Genomic DNA, 24,007 nt, shown 5'->3' with positions numbered 1-24,007 from the left:
TATAAAACAATAATGGCATTTCATTTTGATATTAAAATATGTCGTCAATATTTTATCCGAAGTTTAACTAGTATAGGTTAGGGATGGGATTGGGACGGGACCCGTCCCGTAACCCTATTACCCGATTTCCGTCCTGATAAAAATTGAGATTTTTTTTCCTCCTGATCCCGAAAAATATTTTTTAGAATTTTTTTATGAAATTTTTTTTAAAAAAAATTATGAAGAAACTCAAACAATTTCTTAGTACATTACAAATAAATTAAAATTTCTTTGTAAATAACCATTAAAAACTAAAACATTTTCTTAGTACAATATAAATAAACTAAAACAACTACTTGATTAATACAATAAAAATATATAATTATTCAGAATAATAAAAAAAACAAAATGAAAATTTATAACGCAATAATATTAAAAAAGATAAATATAAATATCAAAAAATAATTATTTGATAGATAATTATAAAACATTAATATTAAAACAGATAATTATAAAAAAATATTTATATCTTTTTAATTAAAAATATTATTAATATATTCGGATCGGGAATCCCGTCGGGTAGAGTTGTTGATCCCGATCTCGATTCCGAAATTGATCGAGTCGGGAAAAATCCCGACCACTCGGGTCGAAAAAAATTCGGCGCGAGAAAAATTCGGTACAGAAACGGGTTGAGAATTGGAAATGGTCAAAAATTTTGTCAATTTTTCCAACCCTAGTATATGTTGCCTAGTTTTTTTGTTTTTTGTTTTTGTTTTTTTTATGATAGGTATAGGTTGCCAAGTTGGGCAAACAAAATATAGGTCAATATTTCACAAAAATATATAAAATATTAAGATGTAAAATTGTTTGTTTTACATCTTTTTCTATTTTATAAATCTTTTTCTATTTTATAAAGAGTGAGAGTACTATACTAACTGTTTAGCATGACCCATATATTTTGGTATGGCCAAATCATTTTTTTTAAAAAAAAATTAAAAAACAAAAAACCTTAAATAAGGCCCCGTCCATTTGATATGGGCAAAACCGTCGCCAACCTCTTCACTCATCACGTGTAAGATATATGGAGAAAGGAAGCCGTAACCTCCTAGCGGTTTCTACCTCCCGCCTCTACCAAAAATTTCTATTTTCCACAAATCCTTCGTTTCAAAACTCAACAGATCTTAATGTGAATTTTGTTCGGCGGAGAGCTTTTTCGAACCGGAATTTTCTTGCTGATGTCAGCCTTTACTCCCCTCTCCGAGATGCGTGGACGAATTATACACTGGAAAGCGGATACCATGCGTAGATATTTCGACTGCTCGACGAAGGTTGTTTATGGATCTTCTTGTGGTATCTGTAGTCTTTGATGACGGTATGTATTAATATACATATACCTTTACCCTATGTAGAGGAAATCTATGGTTGTATCGATGAAGTTCTATGTTGCGAAGGCCGTTTTCCTCATGGATTTTTGTGGGGATTCGGGTCGCTAATTCAAATTAGAGGGCATTTAATAATTAGATCTTAATTAATTCAAGTTCAAATAATAAAGACCAAATTTTTTTTTTTAAAGTGAGCACCTCGCTCGATCGGTCAGAAGCTACCGATCGATCGAGCAACAAACTTCAACCCTGGTTGGAAAACTTTTGCACCTCGCTCGATCGGTCATAATCCACCGATCGAGCGAGCAGAAAATGCAAACTCCCAGGTTGACAAATGAACATGCCTCGCTCGATCGGTCAATTTCAACCAATCGAGTGAGCATGCTCTGCTCGAAAATTTGCAGATTGTTGTTGCTGTCAAAAGCTGTACAAAGTTGGATTTCCCTTATTCAATCACAAAACATGTTAACTCAATACAAAACATGTATATACATAAGTAACAAGTTCAAGCACAATGTTCTAGCTTACTTTTATCAAACTACTAGTTTCAAGTATTCAAACTAGCTAAGTTACATACAAGTTCCATATGTTTCTCAACATAACAATCAACACTTGTTTCTAACATATATAACAGTTATTGCACATACACCTCAGCTAAGACCCGAGTTCACACGTGCTAGATTCTCTCTCGAGCTATCAAGGTAGTCTTTGACTAGATCCTGCCCCTCCTATTGTCATGCACACATACAAAACAAAGTAATAGCCGGATAAACTCCGGTGAGAAATCATTCTCAGTATAAAAGATATATACATGCTTTAACAATCATAAATCAACTCAAGATTTAAGTAAAGTAGTAAAACTTCGTAACCGACGTCTGTCATCGAGGTTTTAAGCCTCTCAAGACCTCAAGATTCATATCTGAATCCCGGTGTCAAGATTCGTATACGATATTAACATGGATATCCATTCTCTTCGCTTCATAACCAACACGACGACATTAACATCAAGATAATCAAAGATCCACTACCTGAGATGGATCATAAACTCAAATTCTAAATCAAGAACATAAAGAAAACATAAACGATAAGTATGTGATTTTCTTCGAGGAAACTCGAGATACAACAACCTCGAGTATCAAAATACCTCTTCGAATGATATCATTTTATACATTCTTTGATCTTGGTTATTGAATACTTCAAATTTGAAAAGATATCATCAAGAACACATATCAAAAATCTGCTCACATCCTAAACTCAAACATCAAGTGAACAATGGCTTCAAACCTTCTTCAATCTATCCCGGTTCGAAGGCTAACTTCTAGACTTGATCAAGCTCTTATCTGATCTGAAATAAGGTATATTCACCATACATATCAGCTAACAACTCATAAATTCTTTAGCTCAATCATAAGAAATCAAAACATCTTCAAATTGTAAACCGACGGCGTAACGACTGAAAATCGGTAACCGGATCAATATAAATACAACATAGAAATCCTCCTATCATCATATATATACATCAAAAATCTTAGCATGTCAGCAACATATAATTCAAACATAAAAATCATAAGAATCACAAACGATATTCGTTCTTCAATCCGGTTGCGATATAACGATACATATCACGTCAAGAACACATATTCATGCTCAAAATATGATTCCTCCCACATAAATTTTGAAAACATGGAATCATGAAGAAACTTACATAACTTCAAAACTCTCGAAGAGAGGGTTCTAGAACTATGCTTGGAATAAAAATCGGACGACCGGATCAAAAGATATCGGCGTTTGAAAATGAAATTCAAGGAAGGAGATGGTTCTCTCGATTTTTGCTGCTAAGGATGAAAGAATTCTGATGTTTCATAAATACATACACGTTTCTATACATTAGGACAAGTGTCTCCCACTAAGAAATCCACTTTTGCACTTTAGCCCTTCCTTTCTTCATTAATTGCAATTCAGTCCTCGCCAATATTTTTAATTCAATTTCAATCCTAAATAATTTAAGAATATTAGAATTTAAATCTAAACTCCATATATTCTCAAATTAAATAATTTCGGATAAAAATTAAATAATTTCGGGGCTTTACAATTCTCCCCATCTAAGACACGATTTCGTCCTCGAAATCTCAAACAATTTGTATGCACATAAGATACTGAAATAAACAAAAACAGAATAAGACTCACATCAGTGGAATAGCTCCGAAAGCGCTGTCACATATCTTCTCCTGCTTCCCAAGTAGCTTCTTCAATTCCATGCCGACTTCACTGAATCTTCACCAGTGGAATGGTTTTGGTTCGGAGTTGCTTTTCTTTTCGATCAAGTATCTTAATTGGCTGTTCAAAGTAGCTAATAGTTTCATCTAACTGAGCTTCATCAGGTTGTAAGATATGAGATTCATCAGGTTGATACTTTCGAAGCATCGAAACATGGAATACATCGTGGATAGCAGACAAAGATGGAGAAAGAGCGAGTCGATAAGCAAGAGTGCCTATATTCTCGAGAATCTCTTATGGACCAATAAATCATGGAGATAACTTCTCTCGCTTGACAAATCTAACTGGGCCTCGGAAAGGTGAGATCTTCAAAAATACCCTGTCTCCTTTCTCAAAACACAAAGGTCTTCGTCTGATATTGGCATACTTAGCTTGTCGATCTTGTGCCATCTTCATTTGTTTCTGAATCAATTTTACCTTCTCAGTCATCTCTCTGATCATATCAGGTCCAATATCAGGAATTTCAGATACATCATCCCAATACAATGGTGATCTACACTTCTTTCTATACAACGCTTCGAATGGAGCCATCTCAATACTCGTTTGATAACTATTGTTGTATGAGAACTCCACCAGTGGTAATGATTCTTGCCAAGTAGTGTTAAAATCTAACACCACAGCTCTAAGAATATCCTCAAGTGTTTGAATAGTTCGTTCAGATTGTCCGTCAGTTTGAGGATGATAAACAGTACTTAAATGTAACTTTGTACCTAGAGCTTGTTGTAAACTGTGCCAAAAGTGTGCTGTGAATTAAGGATCTCTATCAGATACAATATACTTAGGCACACCGTGTAGTCTTACCACTTCCTTGAAATATAAATCTGCCATTTGATTGTGTCTATATTTCATTTTATACGGAATGAAGCACGCGGATTTTGTCAATTGATCGATAATCACCCAAATAGCATTGCATCCTTGGGATGATCGTGGTAACTTTGTTACGAAATCCATGGAAATGTAATCCCATTTCCATTCTGGAATAGATAAGCTGTGCAGTAAACCACCTGATTTCTTTCTTTCAGTCTTCACCTGTTGGCAATTCAAGCACTTAGACACAAAATCAGTCACATCAGACTTCATTTGTTTCCACCAATACTGATTCTTCAAGTCATTGTACATTTTTCTGCCTCCAAGATGAATACTGAATCGACTGCAGTGAGATTCTTTCAAAATATCTTGTCTAAACTCAGAAATATTCGGCACAAAAATACGGTTATTCACATAAAGAACCTCATCATCACTAACCGTATATTCGGATTGATTTCCTGCTCTAATAATCTCAATCGAATTCTGAATACTTTGATCAATTTTCTGCGCTTCTCTGATTCTAACCAACAAATCTGGCTCAGCTCGAATAGCACATACTCGAATAGATTTTACATCTGTTTCAAATATCAGTCCAGAAGTACAACAATCATCTAATAACTGAGAAATACCAATAGTAGATAAAGAAAGAGAACATATATTTCGACTAAGCGCATCAGCAGCTGCATTGAACTTCCCTGGATAATATTTAATTTCACAATCGAAATTTTTCAATAAATCGAGCCATCTTCGTTGCCTCATGTTCAATTCAGACTGTGTAAATAGATATTTCAGACTTTTATGGTCAGAAAAGATTTCAAACTTCTCACCGTACAGATAGTGTCGCCAAATCTTCAATGCAAAGACAATAGCTGCCAATTCAAGATCATGAATTGGATATCTGATTTCATGCGGCTTTAATTGTCTCGAGGCATATGCAACAACATGACCTCGCTGCATAAGAATACATCCTAGTCCCCTGTGAGAAGCATCACAATATACAACAAAATCACCGTACCTGAAGGAATTGTCAAGACTGGTGCACTCATTAATCTTTTATTTAGTTCAAGGAAACTGGCTTCACAAGCTTCAGACCAAATATACGGTGCATTTTTCTGTGTCAAATACGTAATAGGCTTTGCAATAGAAGAGAAATCTCTGATAAATCGACGGTAATACCCAGCTAATCCCATGAAAATTTTTATTTCTGGTGCAGATATCGGTCTCGGCCAATTAATCACTGCCTCAACTTTACTCGGATCAACTGAAATATCATCACCTGAAATGATATGTCCGAGAAACACAACTTTCTGCAACCAAAACTCACATTTTGACAGTTTGACATATAATTTCTCTTCTCGCAATGTTTTCAAAACAATTCTTAAGTGGTCAGAATGATCACGCAGATTCTTGGAATATATCAAAATATCATCAATAAAAATAATGACAAAGTCATCTAAGTATCTCTGGAATACTCGATCCATCAATCCCATAAATACGGCTGGTGCATTTGTTAAAACAAAGGGCATGACTATGAATTCGTAATGGTCATAACTGGTTCTAAATGCAGTTTTTGGGATATCTTCATCTCGTACCCTCAATTGATGATACCCGGATCTCAAATCAATCTTTGAATATACTGAAGAACCCTGCAACTGATCAAACAAATCATCTATACATGCAAAGGATATCGATTCTTTACCATTTCCTTGTTCAGTTGCCTATAATCGATGCAAAGCCTCATTGAACCATCTTTCTTTCGTAACAGAACCGGAGCGCCCCAGGGTGAAACGCTTGGTCTGATGTACCCTTTGGCAAGTAGATCTTCTAACTTCTCTTTCAGTTCTTTCAATTCAATAGGAGCCATATGATAAGGAGCTTTTGAAATTGGTTGAGTACCTGGCATTAACTCAATACTGAAGTCTACCTCTCGAGTCGGAGGCAATCCTAGAATCTCATCAGAAAAGACATCAGCAAACTCACTAACCACTGACAAGTCAGCCAATTTCGGGCTAGGTTTCAACACATCTACTGCATAAATGAGGAATCCCTTTGCTCCTTTTTGCAATAAACTAGTAATCAAAAGAACAGATATCAAAGGAATTCTGGCTCGTGAAACCTTACCATAAAATTTCCATTCAGTTGCCATCTCTGGTCTGAATCTCACAATCTTCTGAAAGCAATCAACTGTAGCCCTGTACTTGGTTAGCATATCGATACCGATAATACAATCAAAGTCGGACAAACCAAGAACAATACAATCTATTTCAATCTCGTTACCCTCATACTGCAGCATACAATTCTTAACTGATTTCACAGATATGATACCGCTCCCCAGAGGTGAAGAGATTGATACAACAGTAGATAATGACTCAACAGACAATGAATGTGATAAAGCATATTGCTCAGAAATAAACGTGTGTGAAGCACCTGTATCTACTAACACATAATCAGGATAACCATAAATAAAGCAGTTACCTGCAATCACATCATCAGGTGCCGCCTGTGCTTGCTCTCCAGTCAGTGCAAACACTCAAGCATGTTGCCTAGGAGGCTGATTAACTGTCTACTGATCGAGATGATCCAGCACCTTGTGAACTTCTAGAACCACGTTGTGGGCATACTCGAGCAAAATTTCCGGTTTGATTGCATATATGAAAACTGCCAAATACCCCTCTGCATTGGTCGCTGGCATGTCATCCACCACATTTATTGCAATACACACCAGAAGAACCAAAACCCTGTCCAGACTTGGATCGTCGTTGGCCACTAGAACCTAAGGAACTACTACTCGACTTCTTAAACTGCTTTCCCTTAGGCTTGAAGAATTCCCTTCGACTGCTACTACTACCTCCTGCTTCAAATCGAGGTGGTGGTTTAGGAACCGGTGGTTGATCAGAAGATGGTACAGGTATAGCTGGTGGTGGTGTGAATGGTATTCCCTTCTGTCTAACCAACCCAGCTTCAGCACCCTTGGCTTTGTCAAGTGCATCAGCAAGGTTGTTAGGTCTTCCGGTATTCATCAAGGTAAAGATGTCCGGATTCAGTCCATTCACAAAATGATCTGCCTTAGCTTCTTCATTTTCATCCACATATGGCGCAAATTTCAATAGAGCTGAGAACTTGGCCACATAATCTTCCACATTCAAGTTCCCTTGCTTCAAATTGGAAAACTCGGCTCCCTTGTCCTTTTTATACGACACGTGGAAAAATCGTTGATAAAACGCAGTTTTAAATAGATTCCAAGTCACTGTCGTATCTTTGTTCTCCAGAGTTTTCTTGGTACTGATCCACCAACTCTTGGCCACTTCAAGAAGTTAATGTATCACTAATCGGAGTTGACGTTTATCAGTGTAATCTAAGGATTCAAATATTTGATCGATATCTTCCAACCAATTCTCGCATTCAATAGGATTTTCTGTCCCCTTCAAAGTCGGAGGTTTAAATGACTGGAATCTCTTCAACAATGTTTCCATCGGAGTGGCAGTCACATCCATCGGATCCCCGAAAGTACTACCATGTTCAGTTCGACGAGCTTCGATTACCTGAGGCACTTTCGGTGCTACAACTATCTGTTCTGGCACTGGAACTGCATCTGTCTGTCTAGTCACTGGTCTTTGAGGCATATCTGATAATCAATAGATTAATGCACAATTCAACAATATATCACAGACAACAGTTCAATCTCAGTCCTCCTCTGATTAGAATAATCATGTCGTCTCAAAAGATCGAGTCTGATCAAGAATCTATACTGATCCATTCTCGAATAACACATACTTCCAATCACTCCAGATATATATATGCAAGTATGTAATTCTTAAAGCAATAAATAAATTCAAATCGTCATCGTGCTTTAAGAATAAATAAATCTATCAAAAGGACACTCTAATCCAGTCCAAGAACTTATGATCTGATACCACCTCTTGTGGGGGCTCGGGTCGCTAATTCAAATCAAAGGGCATTTAATAATTAGATCTTAATTAATTCAAGTTCAAATAATAAAGTCCAGATTTTTTTTTTTAAAAGTGAGCACCTCGCTCGATCGGTCAGAAGCTATCGATCGAGCGAGCAACAAACTTCAACCCTCGGGTTGGAAAACTTTTGCACCTCGCTCGATCGGTCATAATCCACCGATCGAGCGAGCAGAAAATGCAAACTCCCGGGTTGACAAATGAACATACCCCGCTCGATCGGTCAAGTTCAACCGATCGAGCGAGCATGCTCTGCTCAAAATTTGCAGATTGCTGTTGCTGTCAAAAGCTGTACAAGGTTGGATTTTCCTTTCTTCTTCAATCACAAAACATGTTAACTCAATACCAAACATGTATATACATAAGTAACAAGTTCAAGCACAATGTTCTAGCTTACTTACAACAAACTACTAGTTTCAAGTATTCAAACTAGCTAAGTTACATACAAGTTCCATATGTTTCTCAACATAACAATCAACACTTGTTTCTAACATATATAATAGCTATTGCACATACACCTCAGCTAAGACCCAAGTCCACACGTGCTAGATTCTCTCTCGAGCTATCAAGGTAGTCTCTGACTAGATCCTGCCCCTCCTATTGCCATGAACACATATAAAACAAAGCAATAGCCGGATAAACTCCGGTGAGAAATCATTCTCAGTATAAAAGATATATACATGCTTTAACAATCATAATTCAACTCAAGATCTAAGTAAAGTAGTAAAACTTCGTAACCGACGTCTGTCATCGAGGTTTTAAGCCGCTCAAGGCCTCAGGATTCATATCTGAATCCCGGTGTCAAGATTCATATACGATCTTAACATGGATATCCATTCTTTTCGCTTCATAACCAACACGACGTCATTAACATCAAGATAATCAAAGATCCACTACCAAATATGGATCATAAACTCAAATTCTAAATCAAGAACATAAACAAAAAATAAACGATAAGTATGTGATTTGCTTCGAGGAAACTCGAGATAGAACAACCTCGAGTATAAAAATCCCTCTTCGACTGGTATCATTTTATACCTTCTTTAATCTTGGTTCTTGAATACTTCAAATATGAAAAGATATCATCAAAAACACATATAAAAAATCTGCTCACATCCTCAACTTAAACATCAAGTGAACAATGGCTTCAAACCTTCTTCAATCTATCCCGGTTCGAAGGCTAACTTCTCGACTTGATCAAGCTCTTATCTGATCTGAAATAAGGTATATTCACTATACATATCAGCTGACAACTCATAAAGTCTTCAGCTCAATCATAAGAAATCAAAACATCTTCAAATTGTAAACCAAAGGCGTAACGACTGAAAACCGTAACCGAATCAATATCAATACAACATAACAATCCTCCTATCATCATATATATACATCAAAAATCTCAGCATGTCAGCAACATATAATTCAAACATAAAAATCATAAGAATCCCAAACGATATTTGTTCTTCAATCCGGTTGTGATATAACGATACATATCACGTCAAGAACACATATTCATGCTCAAATTATGATTCCTCCCACATAAATTTCGAAAACACGGAATCATGAAGAAACTTACATAACTTCGAATTGTATGATTCTTATTTTTTATTTTTTGGTGCCTTGAATTGTATTAGATCCTGAGGTGAATTTTGTTGGACGAAGAGGTTTGGATTCAGACTTCCTCAGAGATGAGATGCGTGGAGGAATAGAGAACAGAGAATGCCTTCCATGTCTTCATTATTCCTTCATTAAATTTTCAAAATGTTGAACACCAGAACCGTCAGATTTGTTTATTTTCATTTTACTTATTATGTTCTTTACAAAATATTCTTTGTTTTATAAATTAATGGTTGTTTACTATATATTTGTTCTACTTTCATTAGTTAAATTAAATGATAATTGTACGTATTCAAATGGTTTTCCACAATCATATGTTCTAACTCCATAAACATTTTAAATTTCTACACATTTATATAACTTAGTCTTACGAATTTTCTACTATTATTATTACCCTTGTGTTACATTTTTGAGTTAAGAAGAAAACCAAAATGTAGAGATAAATAACACAATTTGTGGAGACGAAATTTAATTTTTGTATATGGGGGTGTGTGCCATACATGGTATTGAAGAAGATATTTTTATTTTTGATGGTTGATTGTTTTTGGATCTTCTAACATACTTTGGTAATTGCATTTGATTGTGATTTTGAACTTATTTTGTTTATCATGTACAAACATGTAATTTTTTTTTAAAAAATAAAATTATATAATGTTGTTCAATTGGTTTTTGTATCTACAATTAATATTTTTATTTCTTCTGCAGATAATAAACATGTGTTCAACTTGGATACTGATTGCTCCAAGTCTGTTTTATGGACAACTGTATTTGTGAAATGACATTTCATCTTCTAATTCATAAACTTAGGTATTGTTATTTGTTAATTCATTTGTTTTAATTCCGCTTTTTATTAGTTTAAGGATTTTTTAATTAATTTATTTGACTGCATTAAATTTATTTTGAAAATATATATTAAGTTATGCATAGATGTGTTTGTCACATTATTTTCATTACATACGTAATGCGTGTGTCATGGTTACTAGTCTTAATAAGTTTTTGGTCTCTTTCGAGCTAGATCAAGAAGAAGAGAACGAAACTGAAACACTGGCCGAATGAATTCGCTAATATTATTGAACTGGAACAACTATGCTCCCAAGAAGAAACATATTGGCTCCAAAGAAGTGGGGAAACCTGGATGCTAGTGACAGATTGCATAGAATTAGTGGTGGATCACACGATGAATGCATTATTGGATGCTCTTTTACAACCATTGATATGCGCCCCGACAAGGCGCGGGGCTCGGAAGGCTTACCGGCATTGTTTTATCAAAAGTTCTGGCATCTCATTGGAGATGATGTAACTGCCGAAATGCTAAAAATTATGAATAAGAAGGCTTACCGACATTATTTTATCAGAAGTTTTGGCATCTCATTGGAGATGATGAAACTGCCGAAATGCTAAAAATTATGAATGAGGATGCCCCCATCAATAATTGGAATCATACCGTAATTGCCCTTATTCCAAAAATCAAAGATCCCTTGCTAGTGAAGGATTTCCGACCCATTAGCCTTTGTAATGGTTGTTACAAGATTAATTGTCGGGCTCTGACAAATCAATTGCGGCCTATTATGGATAAAATTATTGGAGATAATCAAAGTGCCTTTATCCTGGGTAGGCTCATATATAACGGATAATGTTATTCTTAGTTTTGAAGCATTTCATTGGATGTGTACCAGAAAAGAAGGGAAGGTGGCTTATGCAACCTTGAAACTTGACATGAGTAAAGCCTACGACCGAGTGGAGTGGGGTTTCCTAGATGTTGTTATGTCTCATATGAGATTTTCACGGTCATGGAATCATGGTTTGATAAGATTATGGGATGCATTCAGACTGTCTCGTATTTGTTCTTGGTGAATCGGGAGATTGTTGGATACCTAATGCCATAGAGGGGTATCCGACAAGAGGATCCGCTCTCGTATTATCTCTTTGTGATATGCGGCTCTGCGCACATGGTTTCTCGTCTATCATATCCAGTTATGAAGCTCAGAATTTTTTTAAAGGTGTCCGGATATCCTCATCATGCCCCTCTATTTTGCATCTTTTCTTTGCGGATGACAATTTGATATTTTTTTTTGGTGCTACCTTAAATGATTGTATGAGGGTGAGAGAATGTATTCAACTCTCAACTCTATGAGCATGCTTCTGGACAAGTTATTAATTTTGAGAAATCGGCTCACTTTCAGCAAGAATACAGAGGATAGGGTAATGGAAAGCATCAAATCCGCTTTGACGATTCCTGTGTGTTGAATCCTGACTTTTGGTGATAACAAAACAATACATCGTTGTTTTAGAATGGCCGCCATTTACTTGTATACACAGGTAATCTACCAATGTCTAGACATCAGCTGACCAAGAGATATCAACAGGATTAAGCAGTATCAGCTGATCAAAGCATGTCAACCGTTACTTTTCAACCTAGCAAGACATATCTACCGGCTAAGATATCTACTGAACTTCGAAGGTGGTAAGCTACACGCTACATTCAAAAGTCACAGATTCCCAGTTCTCAGAAAGTTGACAAGACAACTTAAATGCAAAGGACGAAGGAGATTGAGCTCCGAATATCCAGAAACATATTTGTGTTTATTTACGTTACTGCATTACAACATTCCACCATTATCATCTAGTATATTAAGAGTTGTTTCCGAACTATCATAAGTAGCTATTATACTTCTAGCAAGCTAACTGAAAATCGGTTGAATAAACTAACATTTGCTCAATCACATTGCATTAAAATTAAAGATTATCATAAGTGTGTATTCACCCCCCCCCCCCTCTACACACGTATTCGATCCCTAATAAGTGGTATCAGAGAGGGTTTTTCTATTAGCTACGGATATTCATCATGACTTCTCTAAATAAAATTCCTATGTTCTCTAAAGAAGATTATGATGACTGGAAAATTCTTATGCAGGCACATATTTCTGCTCGAGATGATGACATGTGGTACGTCATCACTGATGGACCCATGAAGATTCTAAAAATCAACACTGCTGCATCCATTTCAGGAGGCGAACCGCAGATAGTTGAAAAGCCCAGAGCAGAATGGACTAATGAAGAAAAAAAGAAAGCAAATCTTGATAACGTGGCCAATGACATACTGTACAAAACACTGGATAAAAATATGTTTAGCAAGATCAAGACATGCTCAACTGCCAAAGAAATTTGGGAAAAACTTAATCAACTATGCGAAGGAAAAGATCAAACCAAGGAAAACAAACTCACTGTAGCCATTCAAATGTTTGACAATGCCAAAATGAAATCAGGAGAAACCATGGCTGAGTTTGATGAAAGATTTAGCAATATTATTTGTGAATTGATTGCACTCGGAAAAATATACACTAGCCGTGAAATTGCTTTGAAGGTTATGCGAGCACTACTCAGAGAATGGGATGTCAAGGCCATAACCATGAGAGAATCAAAGGATCTAAACAAACTAGAGCTTCATGATTTATTTGCGGATCTTAAAGCGTACGATTTTGAACTCGGAATTAGAACAGAGGAAGAACCATCAGTCTCAAACCCCACCAAGGCATTGAACTCAACCATCTTACCTAAACCGATCGAGGAAGCATCAGCAAAGAAGACAGCTGAGCAGATGAGTGGCGAAGCAATCTCTCTCTTTATCAAAAGGTTTGGAAAATTTATGCATAATCATAAAACAAAGTTTAAACCTTATTATAAACAAGACCATACAGAGGATGGTCCTGCGTGTTTTAACTGTGGCAAGCAAGGCCACTTCATTGCAGATTTCACTAAGCCCAAGAATGAAGAAAGAAAGAAGCATTATGAGAAAAAAAAAAGGCAAAGAAGGAAGAAGAACGTTCCGAAAGAAGAAGGAACAAAGAGTGCTAGTTGCAGATGAAGGTAAAAGAAAATGGGCAGAAACAGAGTCCGACTCATCCGATACAGATAGCTCATCCAAAGAAAGTGAGGAAGAGCAAGTTCAGTGTCTTATGGCTAACTCACAACATAAAGAAGACGACACTGAGGTATTTGACTTTAACTCGTCTGATTTTACACAAGAAGAACTCATTCAAGCACTTAATGAGATGGTTACCGAGTATAAGAAGCTTTCTACATCATTCGAGGAAGCAAAGACAGAAAAAGCATGTCTCATGGATAAGTCAAGGGAATCTAGCTATTTACAGCAAAAAGAACTTGATGGTCTAAGGACTAAGCTAAACCTGTTAGCAGCTGAGAATGATGATATGAAACGGGTATTCCAAGCCACTTTGTATGAAAATCAAAAGTTTTTAAAACAATCAAATCTTGGAATAATGCTTCTATCTCATTGGATAAAATACACGAGAACCAGAAACAAGCAGGTGATAGAACCGGTCTTGGATATGGCTCAAATGAATGTACTCTTCCGAAGGAAAATACTCAATCGTATTCTAGTGGGAATGATCCTAATGTAATAAGATTTGTTCGATCTAGTACGATATATGAACATGTTGAACCAAAGATCTATGATGAACAGTCAAGACGCTATGAGAGCAAAAGTAAGCATAAAGGACTGGGATATGTGGAGCCTAAGATTCCAAGGAAAGGAGAGACAGGGAGTAAACCTAGATTGAATGAACAAAGAATGGGAAACCAATCTAAGTTCAAGCAGTCGAGGTTTGAACCAAGTCAACCCAAGTACAGAAATCATCAGGTGACACAGAACCGACACTTTAATTGTTCACCTATTCAAAAACGATAAAGACTGGACAAAAAATATCAAAAGTTCAAACAATACACTGTAAGATACAGACCACACACAAGTACACATCACACACCTTGACCGACTCAATTTATAGATGCACATACTGGTGAAACTGTTAGAATAATTCAGGTGTGAGTCCCGAAAAGTCTAATCCAGTTCGGACCCAAATAGATAAGGGTACCATGGTTATATATTCTTCTTGCAGGTACTATCGGTAAAAATTAGCCGAGAAGAATAGTCCAATGGAAAATACAACGTGGTATCTAGACAGCGGATGCTCTAGACACATGACTGGAAATAAAGATCTATTATCCAAAATCATACAATACAAAGGGCCTAAAATTATTTTTGGTGATAATTCAAAGGGTAAGACTGTGGGTAAGGGTAAGATTACTCACGGTAACATTATTATTAATGACGTATTGCTTGTTGATAACCTATGTTATAATCTAATCAGCATTAGTCAACTATATGATAATGGTTACACTGTTGAATTTCACAAGCACACATGCATGATCAAATCTAGTAATGGTGATATTATGTTAACCAGACTAAGAGAACAAAATACTTAAAGGCTAAATTGGCAAAGTGAACAACCGTCAGTTCCTACTTGTTTTGTTGCTCAAAATGATAAGCAGCGGTTATGGCATAAACAGCTCAATCATTTAAATTTTAAGTCCATTGAACATCTGAGTAAACATGAATTGGTTATTGGCATGCCCAAAGGTGATTTTAAAAAGAATAGAGTTTGTTCAGCTTGTCAGCAGAGCAAACAAGTGAGAGCTAATTTTAAAATCAAAGGGTGTATATATTCTTCTAAATGCTTAGACCTGTTGCACATGAATCTATTTGGTCCTATACCGGTCAAGAGCTTAGGGGGAATGAGATATACCTTAGTGATTGTGGACGATTATTCTCGTTTTACTTGGGTAATTTTCTTATCATCCAAAGATCAAACAGCTACTCACCTGATAAAGATTTTTAAACGTTTGCAAAATGAGAAACGTACTGGGATAGATCGGATCAGGAGTGATAGATGCACTGAAGTTTTAAACAAAACTCTTGAATCCTATCTAGATGACCAGGGAATCAAGCATGAGTTGTCTGCTGCTCGGACCCCATAGCAAAATGGTATTGCTAAGAGAAGAAATAGAACTCTTAAGGAGGAAACTAGAACTATGATTGCTGATTCCAACGTATCTCAAAGACTCTGGGTAGAGGCAATTAACACAGCATGTTACACTCAAAATAGATCTATGATTAACAAGAAGCACAACAAAACACCATATGAGATCTGGGATGGCACAAAACCCGATGTTTCTTATTTTAAAGTATTTGGTTGTACTTGATACATTCATGATAATGGAAAACATCGTCTAACGGCCTTTGATGCTAATGCAAAAGAAGGCATATTCATTGGATATTCCTCTGTTAGTAGAGCTTATCGAGTATTCAACAAAAAGTCGCTGACAGTAGATGAATCCATTCATGTTATTTTTGATGAAACTACTATATGTGGAGATAAGCCCCTAACCGATATCAAAGATCTAGCAAATAGGCTGGAATCAACCGTTCTAGATGATGATAGTGATAGTGAGAACCTCCTGTCACAAGAGATGAACCAATAGAAGAGATTGTTCAACCCAATGAAGGAAGAATATATCAAGATAATGACAAACAGAGAATTGGAGAAGAAGTCATTGAACCTGATAACACAATCAGGACTGAGGACGACATTCCAACAAACACGAATCCTCTTGGACCAAACCTTCGGTGGAGTAAAAATCATCCACCCGAGCTGGTCATTGGTAACCCTATTGCACCTCTCCGTACACAAAATCATATGATTAATGAACTATTGCATGCAATATTTATTTCACAGCTAGAGCCTAAACACATAGATGAAGCATTACTCGATGTTATTTGGATTGAAGCAATGCAGGAGGAACTAAATCCATTTACCAGAAAAAAAGTTTGGAATCTAGTTCCTCGACTGGAAAATCAAAATATCATAGGCACCGGATAGGTGTTTCGTAACAAATTAAATGAGGATGGAACAATGATTAGAAACAAGGCCAGACTGGTTGCTGAAGGATTTAGACAAGAATAGGGCATTGACTTTGATGAATCATTCGCTCCAGTAGCAAAATTTGAAGCCATCAGAATATTTCTTGCCTATGCTGCTTAGAAAAACTGTAAAGTCTATCAAATGGATGTCAAGTCAGCTTTCCTCGATGAGCTACTTAAGGAAGAATTATATGTTGAGCAACCACTAGGTTTTATCAGTTCCTCAACTCCTAGTCATGTTTTCAAACTTGATAAAGCTCTTTATGGTTTAAAACAAGCACCACGAGCTTGGTATGACACCTTATTGCAATTCTTATTAGATCACAACTTTGTCATAGGAACAGTCGATAAAACACTTTTTAAATTTACTAAAAGTGATCATATTTTACTTGTTCAAATCTATGTAGATGATATTATATTTGGATCAACTAATCCTCGTTTATGCGAGAAGTTCTCTAAGTTAATGCATGAATAATTTGAGATGAGCATGATTGGAGAGTTAAATTTCTTTCTCGGACTGCAAGTAAAACACCTTGAAAATGGAATCTTCATAAATCAGGCTAAATATACCAAAGAACTTATCAAAAAGTTTGGTATGGAGAATTGCTCTGCCATCTCTACTCCTATGAGCGCTTCCATCAAGCTTGATAAGGACGAGGCAGGAGCACCAGTTGAGGTAACAATGTATCAAGGTCTCATAGGTTCATTACTTTATCTCAATGCTATTAGGCCTGATATTATGTTCGCCGTATGCGTGTGTGCAAGATTTCAAGAAGCACCAAAACAATCTCATTATATTGCTGCCAAACGGATTATTAAATACCTTAAGGGTACTAAAAATGTGGGTCTTTGGTACTCCAAAGACTTAGAATTTAATCTTGTTGGCTATTCAGATGCAGATTATGCAAGATGCAAGATTGATAGAAAGAGTACTAGTGGATCTTGTCAATTTCTGGGAGACAGACTTATTTCATGGTTTAGTAAGAAGCAAACATCAATTGTCACCTCTACCACTGAAGCAGAATACCTAGCAGCAGGCAGTTGTTGTGCTCAAATACTTTGGATACAGCAACAGCTTGGAGACTATGGAATACAGTCAAGTGAAGCCCCTATATTTTGCGACAACAATAGCGCCATTGCAATCACTCAGATTCCAGTTTGCATTCAAGGACAAAGCACATTGATGTGCGACATCATTTTATACGAGAACATGTGCTCAAGAAGGAGATTCAGATGATTTACGTATCTACTGACCAGCAAGCAGCAGACATATTCACCAAGCCACTACCGAATGCTAAGTTTTCTTATTTCCGTAATGTACTTGGTTTAATAGAGTTAAGTTAAGATAAGCATGAGTTTAGGGGGAATGATTCATTTCATTAAAGACAAAATTCATTACAATGATACATAATACATTTTCTGTCAAACTAACCCCCTACTGAGTCTATATTCAAAGTAAGCCTCAGTGATCTAGCTCCTCATCTTGTGACTCCACTCAATCATCCAGCGAGAGAGTGAACTTTGACCGCTGCAGACATCATCCTCAAAGCAGATGTTCTGCATCTCGTATCTCTCTGCCAACATCATCAAGAGTCTCACAGCAGCAGGCCTTAGCACAAAACGGGTGCTATGAGTCTGCAAGGTAAGCTTGCATCACAGCAGCCCCTCAGCAAGGCTTGGATTTGTGAGAGCCACACTTATGTGCAGTCTCTGACGAATCTTTTCATGTAGCAGCCAGAAACGAATGCCCCTTGCTATGACTCTACTTCTGTACACAACTTTTCTTCTTTCAAAATCAGAATCATCCATCACGATATGTTTTATATTCTTGCTTGAACTAATTTGTGTTTTATTTCTTGCTCAAAGGAAAAATATTTATAAGCAAGGAAACCAGAAGGCCAAAGGTCAAGTAGGCCAACAGTTACCTACACTGAACCATCGAGAATATCTTTACAAGATATTGGAACAGACCTTGGATAAACATACTTTATCGATATTTGTGTACCATGCATTTATTGAAAGATTAAAATAGTCACTATTTGCATCGTACTTCTTCTGATTATTATTATCCTTTCTCGATTATCCCGACTGTAACTCATAATCATCTATATCCGCCTCTTTTAGTCACATCGTTTTTTATGCTAAATACATTTGTTATGTGAATCGGCGTGATAATAATATCTTCTACGATACTTACGTAAACATCAGCCAGATAATGCACAAAATATTTTTTTTTTGCATCGTACTTCTTCTGATTATTATTATCCTTTCTCGATTATCCCGACTGTAACTCATAATCATCTATATCCGCCTCTTTTAGTCACATCATTTTTAATGCTAAATACATTTGTTATGTGAATCGGCGTGATAATAATATCTTCTACGATACTTACGTAAACATCAGCCAGATAATGCGCAAAATATTTTTTTTTACTTCACTTTAACTTGGAGCTTTTACAGGAGGAATCGATTACATTAAAGCCTCAAAGGCTGCTACTGCCTTAGCTATCACCCTCTCCACTGCATTCTTCCATGAGAGCATGAAGAATGTTAGATCTCTGGTAGGAGAGCGAACGTAGCCAATGTCCTCCGACCGAATGTGCTCCAGTCCTTTAAGCTCCTTATAGAGCAAGAGCAAGAACACGCCCTCAGGACTGAAGATCTTCACCGGATCAGTCGACCCAAGATTTTCTTCATAAAGACGCATCTGGACAGCAAAGTCTCTATCAGGATCCATCAAATTTTGTGGATGAACAACAGAGATATAGAGATGCAACTTTTCAATTGCCTTCCATTCTTCAACGACTTGGCCAAACACCGTCTCTTCATACTCGCAAGACCTCACCCTAGTCAACGCAACATTGTACTCCGTAGACAAATCACCTCCAGGGCCCGACATCCTATCGTTCTATAAATTATGAGTGTATTTTGTTGCCCGACTACTTTCTTGATTTCATATTTATAGGCACCCAAGAAAGGTGAAGAGTCGGCCGATATCAATTACATTTATCCACTGATAAGCCTACACGTCAAACCATATTTTTGGACCTGACGGCGTATCCAAAACGCCACAAATCCTGATGTCAGACAGTCAAGAATGATTACAGACATTGGACTTTGGAAGCAACCGCCTTTTATTTATTATATTATATTTATCTTTATCTCACCGCATGTTTTTCACTTTTCAAAATTCAAAATTCAAAATCTTCAATGACGTGTACAACACTCACGATCACTCACACACATAATGCAAACTTATATGTTTTTGCAGCCAATCTCGTATCAATCCTTTACACTTTTCTTACAAAAATATTGATCATACTTTTTGATTACAGAACTCCACAAGATGTCCATCCAGAAAACTTTCCTGGCAATCAACTTCGACAAAGTGCACTCCATCAAGAACTCCAAAATTTCCGCAATGTTCAACATGATTGAAGCTTTAGGGCTTCGCAAATTTCTCAGTTTCGGCTCTACGGTCAACTACGATCTAGTCAAGGAATTCTTTGAATCCGCCGAATTGCATCACAGAAGCATCGTTTTCATCATCAAGGGAAGGAAGATAGAATTCAATCAATATTTCTTCGGTGTCACATTTGACTTGCCCACCAGTGGTTTGATGAAATGCGCAGACCTAACCGATGGTAATACCGATCACTGGGCAGCTCAGTTCATGTTGGATGGAGCACCTATCAAAATCAACGGTCTCAAACAGAGCTTGAAGCCAACATATCGACTGCTAGCTAATATAGTAGCAAAAACTCTCTTAGCCAAGGCTGGATCATATGACAAGATCACTTTCGAGAAACTTCAGTACATGGCCTCCATTGCCTCGCAGTTGAACATTAACTGGTCATCCATTCTCTACTCTACTCTTTGTGAGATGATTCGAGGCAAAGGACAATCCGAAGGCTTTGCACTACAGATTTGTTTTCTTCTTGCAGCATTAGGTGTGGACTCCTCAATTTTTGAAGCCTTACATGTCTCAAAATGGCTCAATGCAGTCACTATCCCCCTATTCTTGCAAAAGAATCAAGTGACTACTGATCAATTAAGGACCATCAAACGAGAGATCGGGGTAGAACAACAAGCTGCTATGAGCTCTACAGCTCTTCAACTCAAGAGTCCTTGACCTACTAGGCGTACTATGATCGTGGACTCTGACCTTGATGATGAGGTTAGTGACAATGCTCCTCTGGTCTAGATTTTTGCTAGTTCTTCTCCCTCTCCAAAGAATAAAATGGCTTTCAAGTCATCTCAATCGAAACCCAAGAGGATCAAGCTGTTATCAACCGTTCACACTCTAACCTCTCAGCTAAAAGCAGCAACGGTTGAAGTCTCTGCATCAATGACTCTCCCTACTCAAACAGTCCCTATTCCCCAGCCGACATCCGAGCCAGCTGAAAGCACCATAGTTACTGATGTACCTATCTTAGTGGCAATACCTACTTCATTAGTCAAGGCAGTCTCCATCATCAGTCAACAAATTCTACGGACTCAGGCTCCAGTTGACAACACTCAAGTTCTTCCACTAAAAAAAATCGCTCTCAATGAGCCCTCAGCCACAACCCTCAACAAAACTTCGACCAAACTTCAAAGAAAAGGCAAAGGCATCTTCATATCACCACCAAAAGCCCAATCAGTAGGCAAAGTGGAGGTCCTCATCATTATTTTCAACATTCTCAGAGCTGTACGGTTCAGAATTCAGGAATTTGATGAATGAGTGAACTATCGTCTCAACACTTCATATTCTCAGATTCTGCATGAGAAAAAGATGGAATACCTCTCCAAGTTAGAGGACAAAATGTTCATTCTTACAGCTACCTCAAGTCTTGAGACCGCACTCAGCCGATATAAATTGGTTGACGTACAACTCCGCGATAGCCTCGCCCGATATATTCTCTCTCAAAGTGAACATCACTATCAACCGATGAGAAAGACTGCCAAGGATGACAGTGAAGTAATCTTACGTCTCAAGCAGTCTGTCAAATTCATGCACACCTTTTTACGGGAATATCGGCTAAAACACTCCATTCCTCTACCAACAGATGAGTACGAGCAAACATACCAAGCAGAAGTTTAGCCGATGATTCCAATTCTGGATTCTCACGATAACTTAGAACCGCCTGACTTCATATTCACAGCAGAGGAACAAGACTTCATTGAGGCACAAGAATAATGTCCTTCGACATACTTCTCATTTGCCTCTTCCTCTGTCGAACAACCGACATCTAGTACTGCTCATGTTTCAGAACCTCACCTGATCGAAACAATTACATCAGTTGCTGATGATGCTCTAACTGAGATCCCACTCACCTCAGTCTCAGACATTATGAAGGCCATATTTGAAGAAATTCAGCCTATATCTCCTCTTCATGAGATTCACTAGGCTGACTCCTCTTCGAACCCGACTATTACATCATCTCAGCCAACTAGTCCGGTCAGTCCAATTGATCAGGAGATTACGGTCGATGTACCATCATCATTGAACAAACACAACCGTCACACCTCCAAGCACAGAGCATCTCATCTCATCCCCTGTCACGACTACTGCCGATGATCAAGCAATCACGCTCAATGAGTCAGGAGATGCAATTGACAAACATGCTTTAGCTTCGGTTGTTGAACCAGAATCTACAACTTATTCTTTGGAACGCATCATAAACGAACTTTGCTCCACAACGCAGAGCCGTAGCAATCGCATCCAAGAACAAGATGCTGGTATTGCAAGCTCCAGATCCGCGATTATGTCTCATCTAAACAGTCTATCTTCTGAGCTCGGCCGATGCGTTACTGAATTTCGAAACTACAAAGAACGCAATCTTCGGGCCATGGATACTATTGCCGAACAAGTATCACAAACTTTTCGTTGCACAAATGAGCACACCTCCGCGAAAATATCAGTTCTTCAAGCTGATCTGACAGCTCACATTGACTCTCGTATTGACTCATTCCAAACCACAGTCGGTGCTCAACTTGGAGAGATCATCTCTCATCTTAACCGTGGTTGTGTCAAAAAAGGGAAAGTATCCAGAAAATCAGTTGACAACGAACGCCAAAGAAAATAAGGTATATTTACTTTATTTTAGCAACGTAGGTGTAATAGGCTTTTATTGCGCTTTATCAATAATTTCTTTTAACATGACATGTATCAATGCAATTCATCTTCGCAATGAATTCATGTCGTAACTTTTCTTCATAATGATTTTTTGGGGTCTAGGTTTTGTCATCACCAAAAAGGGGAAAATTGTTGAATCCTGACTTTTGGTGATAACAAAACAATACATCGTTGTTTTAGAACGGCCGCCATTTACTTGTATACACAAGTAATTTACCGACGTCTAGACATCAGCTGACCAAGAGATATCAACTAGATTAAGCAGTATCAGCTGATCAAATCATGTCAACCGTTACTTGTCAACCGAGCAAGAAATATCTATCGGCTAAGATATCTACTGAACTTCGAAGGTGGTAAGCTACATGTTACATTCAGAAGTCATAGATTCCCAGTTCTCAGAAAGTTGACAAGACAACTTAAATGCAAAGAACGAAGCATTTAAGGAGCCGTCTGATAAAGTGAGAAAGCCATAAATAACATTTAATGTGAGTGACACAATGAAAAGACAATTAAAGACGCTCCCAGTACAAGATATTCAGAATATATTATCACTACCTACTTATCAGAGATTGACAACTGACATCATAGACGTTTTCCTATAGTTGATAGAAGAGAAAGACGTTGGAGAAAATTGATATAAATATCAGAGCCTCTCTACAAAGAAAAAAGAATTACGCTTACAAAGATTTTGCATACTTGAACTCTTGAATCTAATTTGAATACTCGACCGCTCATTCAACCCTTAGCTAAAAAGCATATCCGATCTACAAGGAGATATTTTCAAGGGTTACTCAAATCCAGCTGTTGTTTAAAGAACACTATCTGCTACAAGGATTTGAGAGTCTAAGTCTTCAAAAAACTTAGACGTTTATCATCACCAACTGAAGAAAAGTTTTAATAAGAGCTTTAAATCTTATCACTGTGAATCTAGGAGTTCCATCTTGGGCATTGGATAAGTCCTAACTTGGATCGGGTGTATTTCAGACGTTGTAATAACCAAAGTCTTCTAGTGAATCTTTCCAAGGTGGAAGAAGGGATGACGTAGGAGTTTGAGCTCCGAACATCAAGAAACATATCTGTGTTT

General features: G+C 37.2%; 1 protein-coding gene across 1 annotated transcript; it reads right to left on the bottom strand.

Moving 5' to 3' along the window:
• Window positions 1–3,626: 3,626 nt before the first annotated feature.
• Window positions 3,627–4,169, bottom strand: LOC140874009 (uncharacterized). The gene is made up of 2 exons (XM_073277294.1): window positions 3,957–4,169; window positions 3,627–3,773 (listed from the first exon to the last, which is right to left on the bottom strand). The coding sequence occupies exons 1-2, from the start codon at window positions 4,167–4,169 to the stop codon at window positions 3,627–3,629; spliced, it is 360 nt and encodes a 119-aa protein (XP_073133395.1).
• Between the last annotated feature and the right edge of the window lie 19,838 nt (window positions 4,170–24,007).

This window comes from Henckelia pumila, chromosome 1 (genome assembly GCF_033568475.1).
Source record: "Henckelia pumila isolate YLH828 chromosome 1, ASM3356847v2, whole genome shotgun sequence".
In the NCBI taxonomy this organism is placed as follows: domain Eukaryota; kingdom Viridiplantae; phylum Streptophyta; class Magnoliopsida; order Lamiales; family Gesneriaceae; genus Henckelia; species Henckelia pumila.
This window is presented reverse-complemented; position numbering and strand designations above follow the sequence as displayed.

Bases quoted from the DNA above. Each gene is read 5' to 3' on its own strand.
- LOC140874009 (XM_073277294.1), bottom strand. From the start codon at position 4,169: ATGGCTCCATTCGAAGCGTTGTATAGAAAGAAGTGTAGATCACCATTG. The intron at 3,774-3,956 runs GTATTTTTGAAG...ATGCTTCGAAAG, and splicing joins GTTTTGAGAAAGGAGACAGG to TATCAACCTGATGAATCTCA.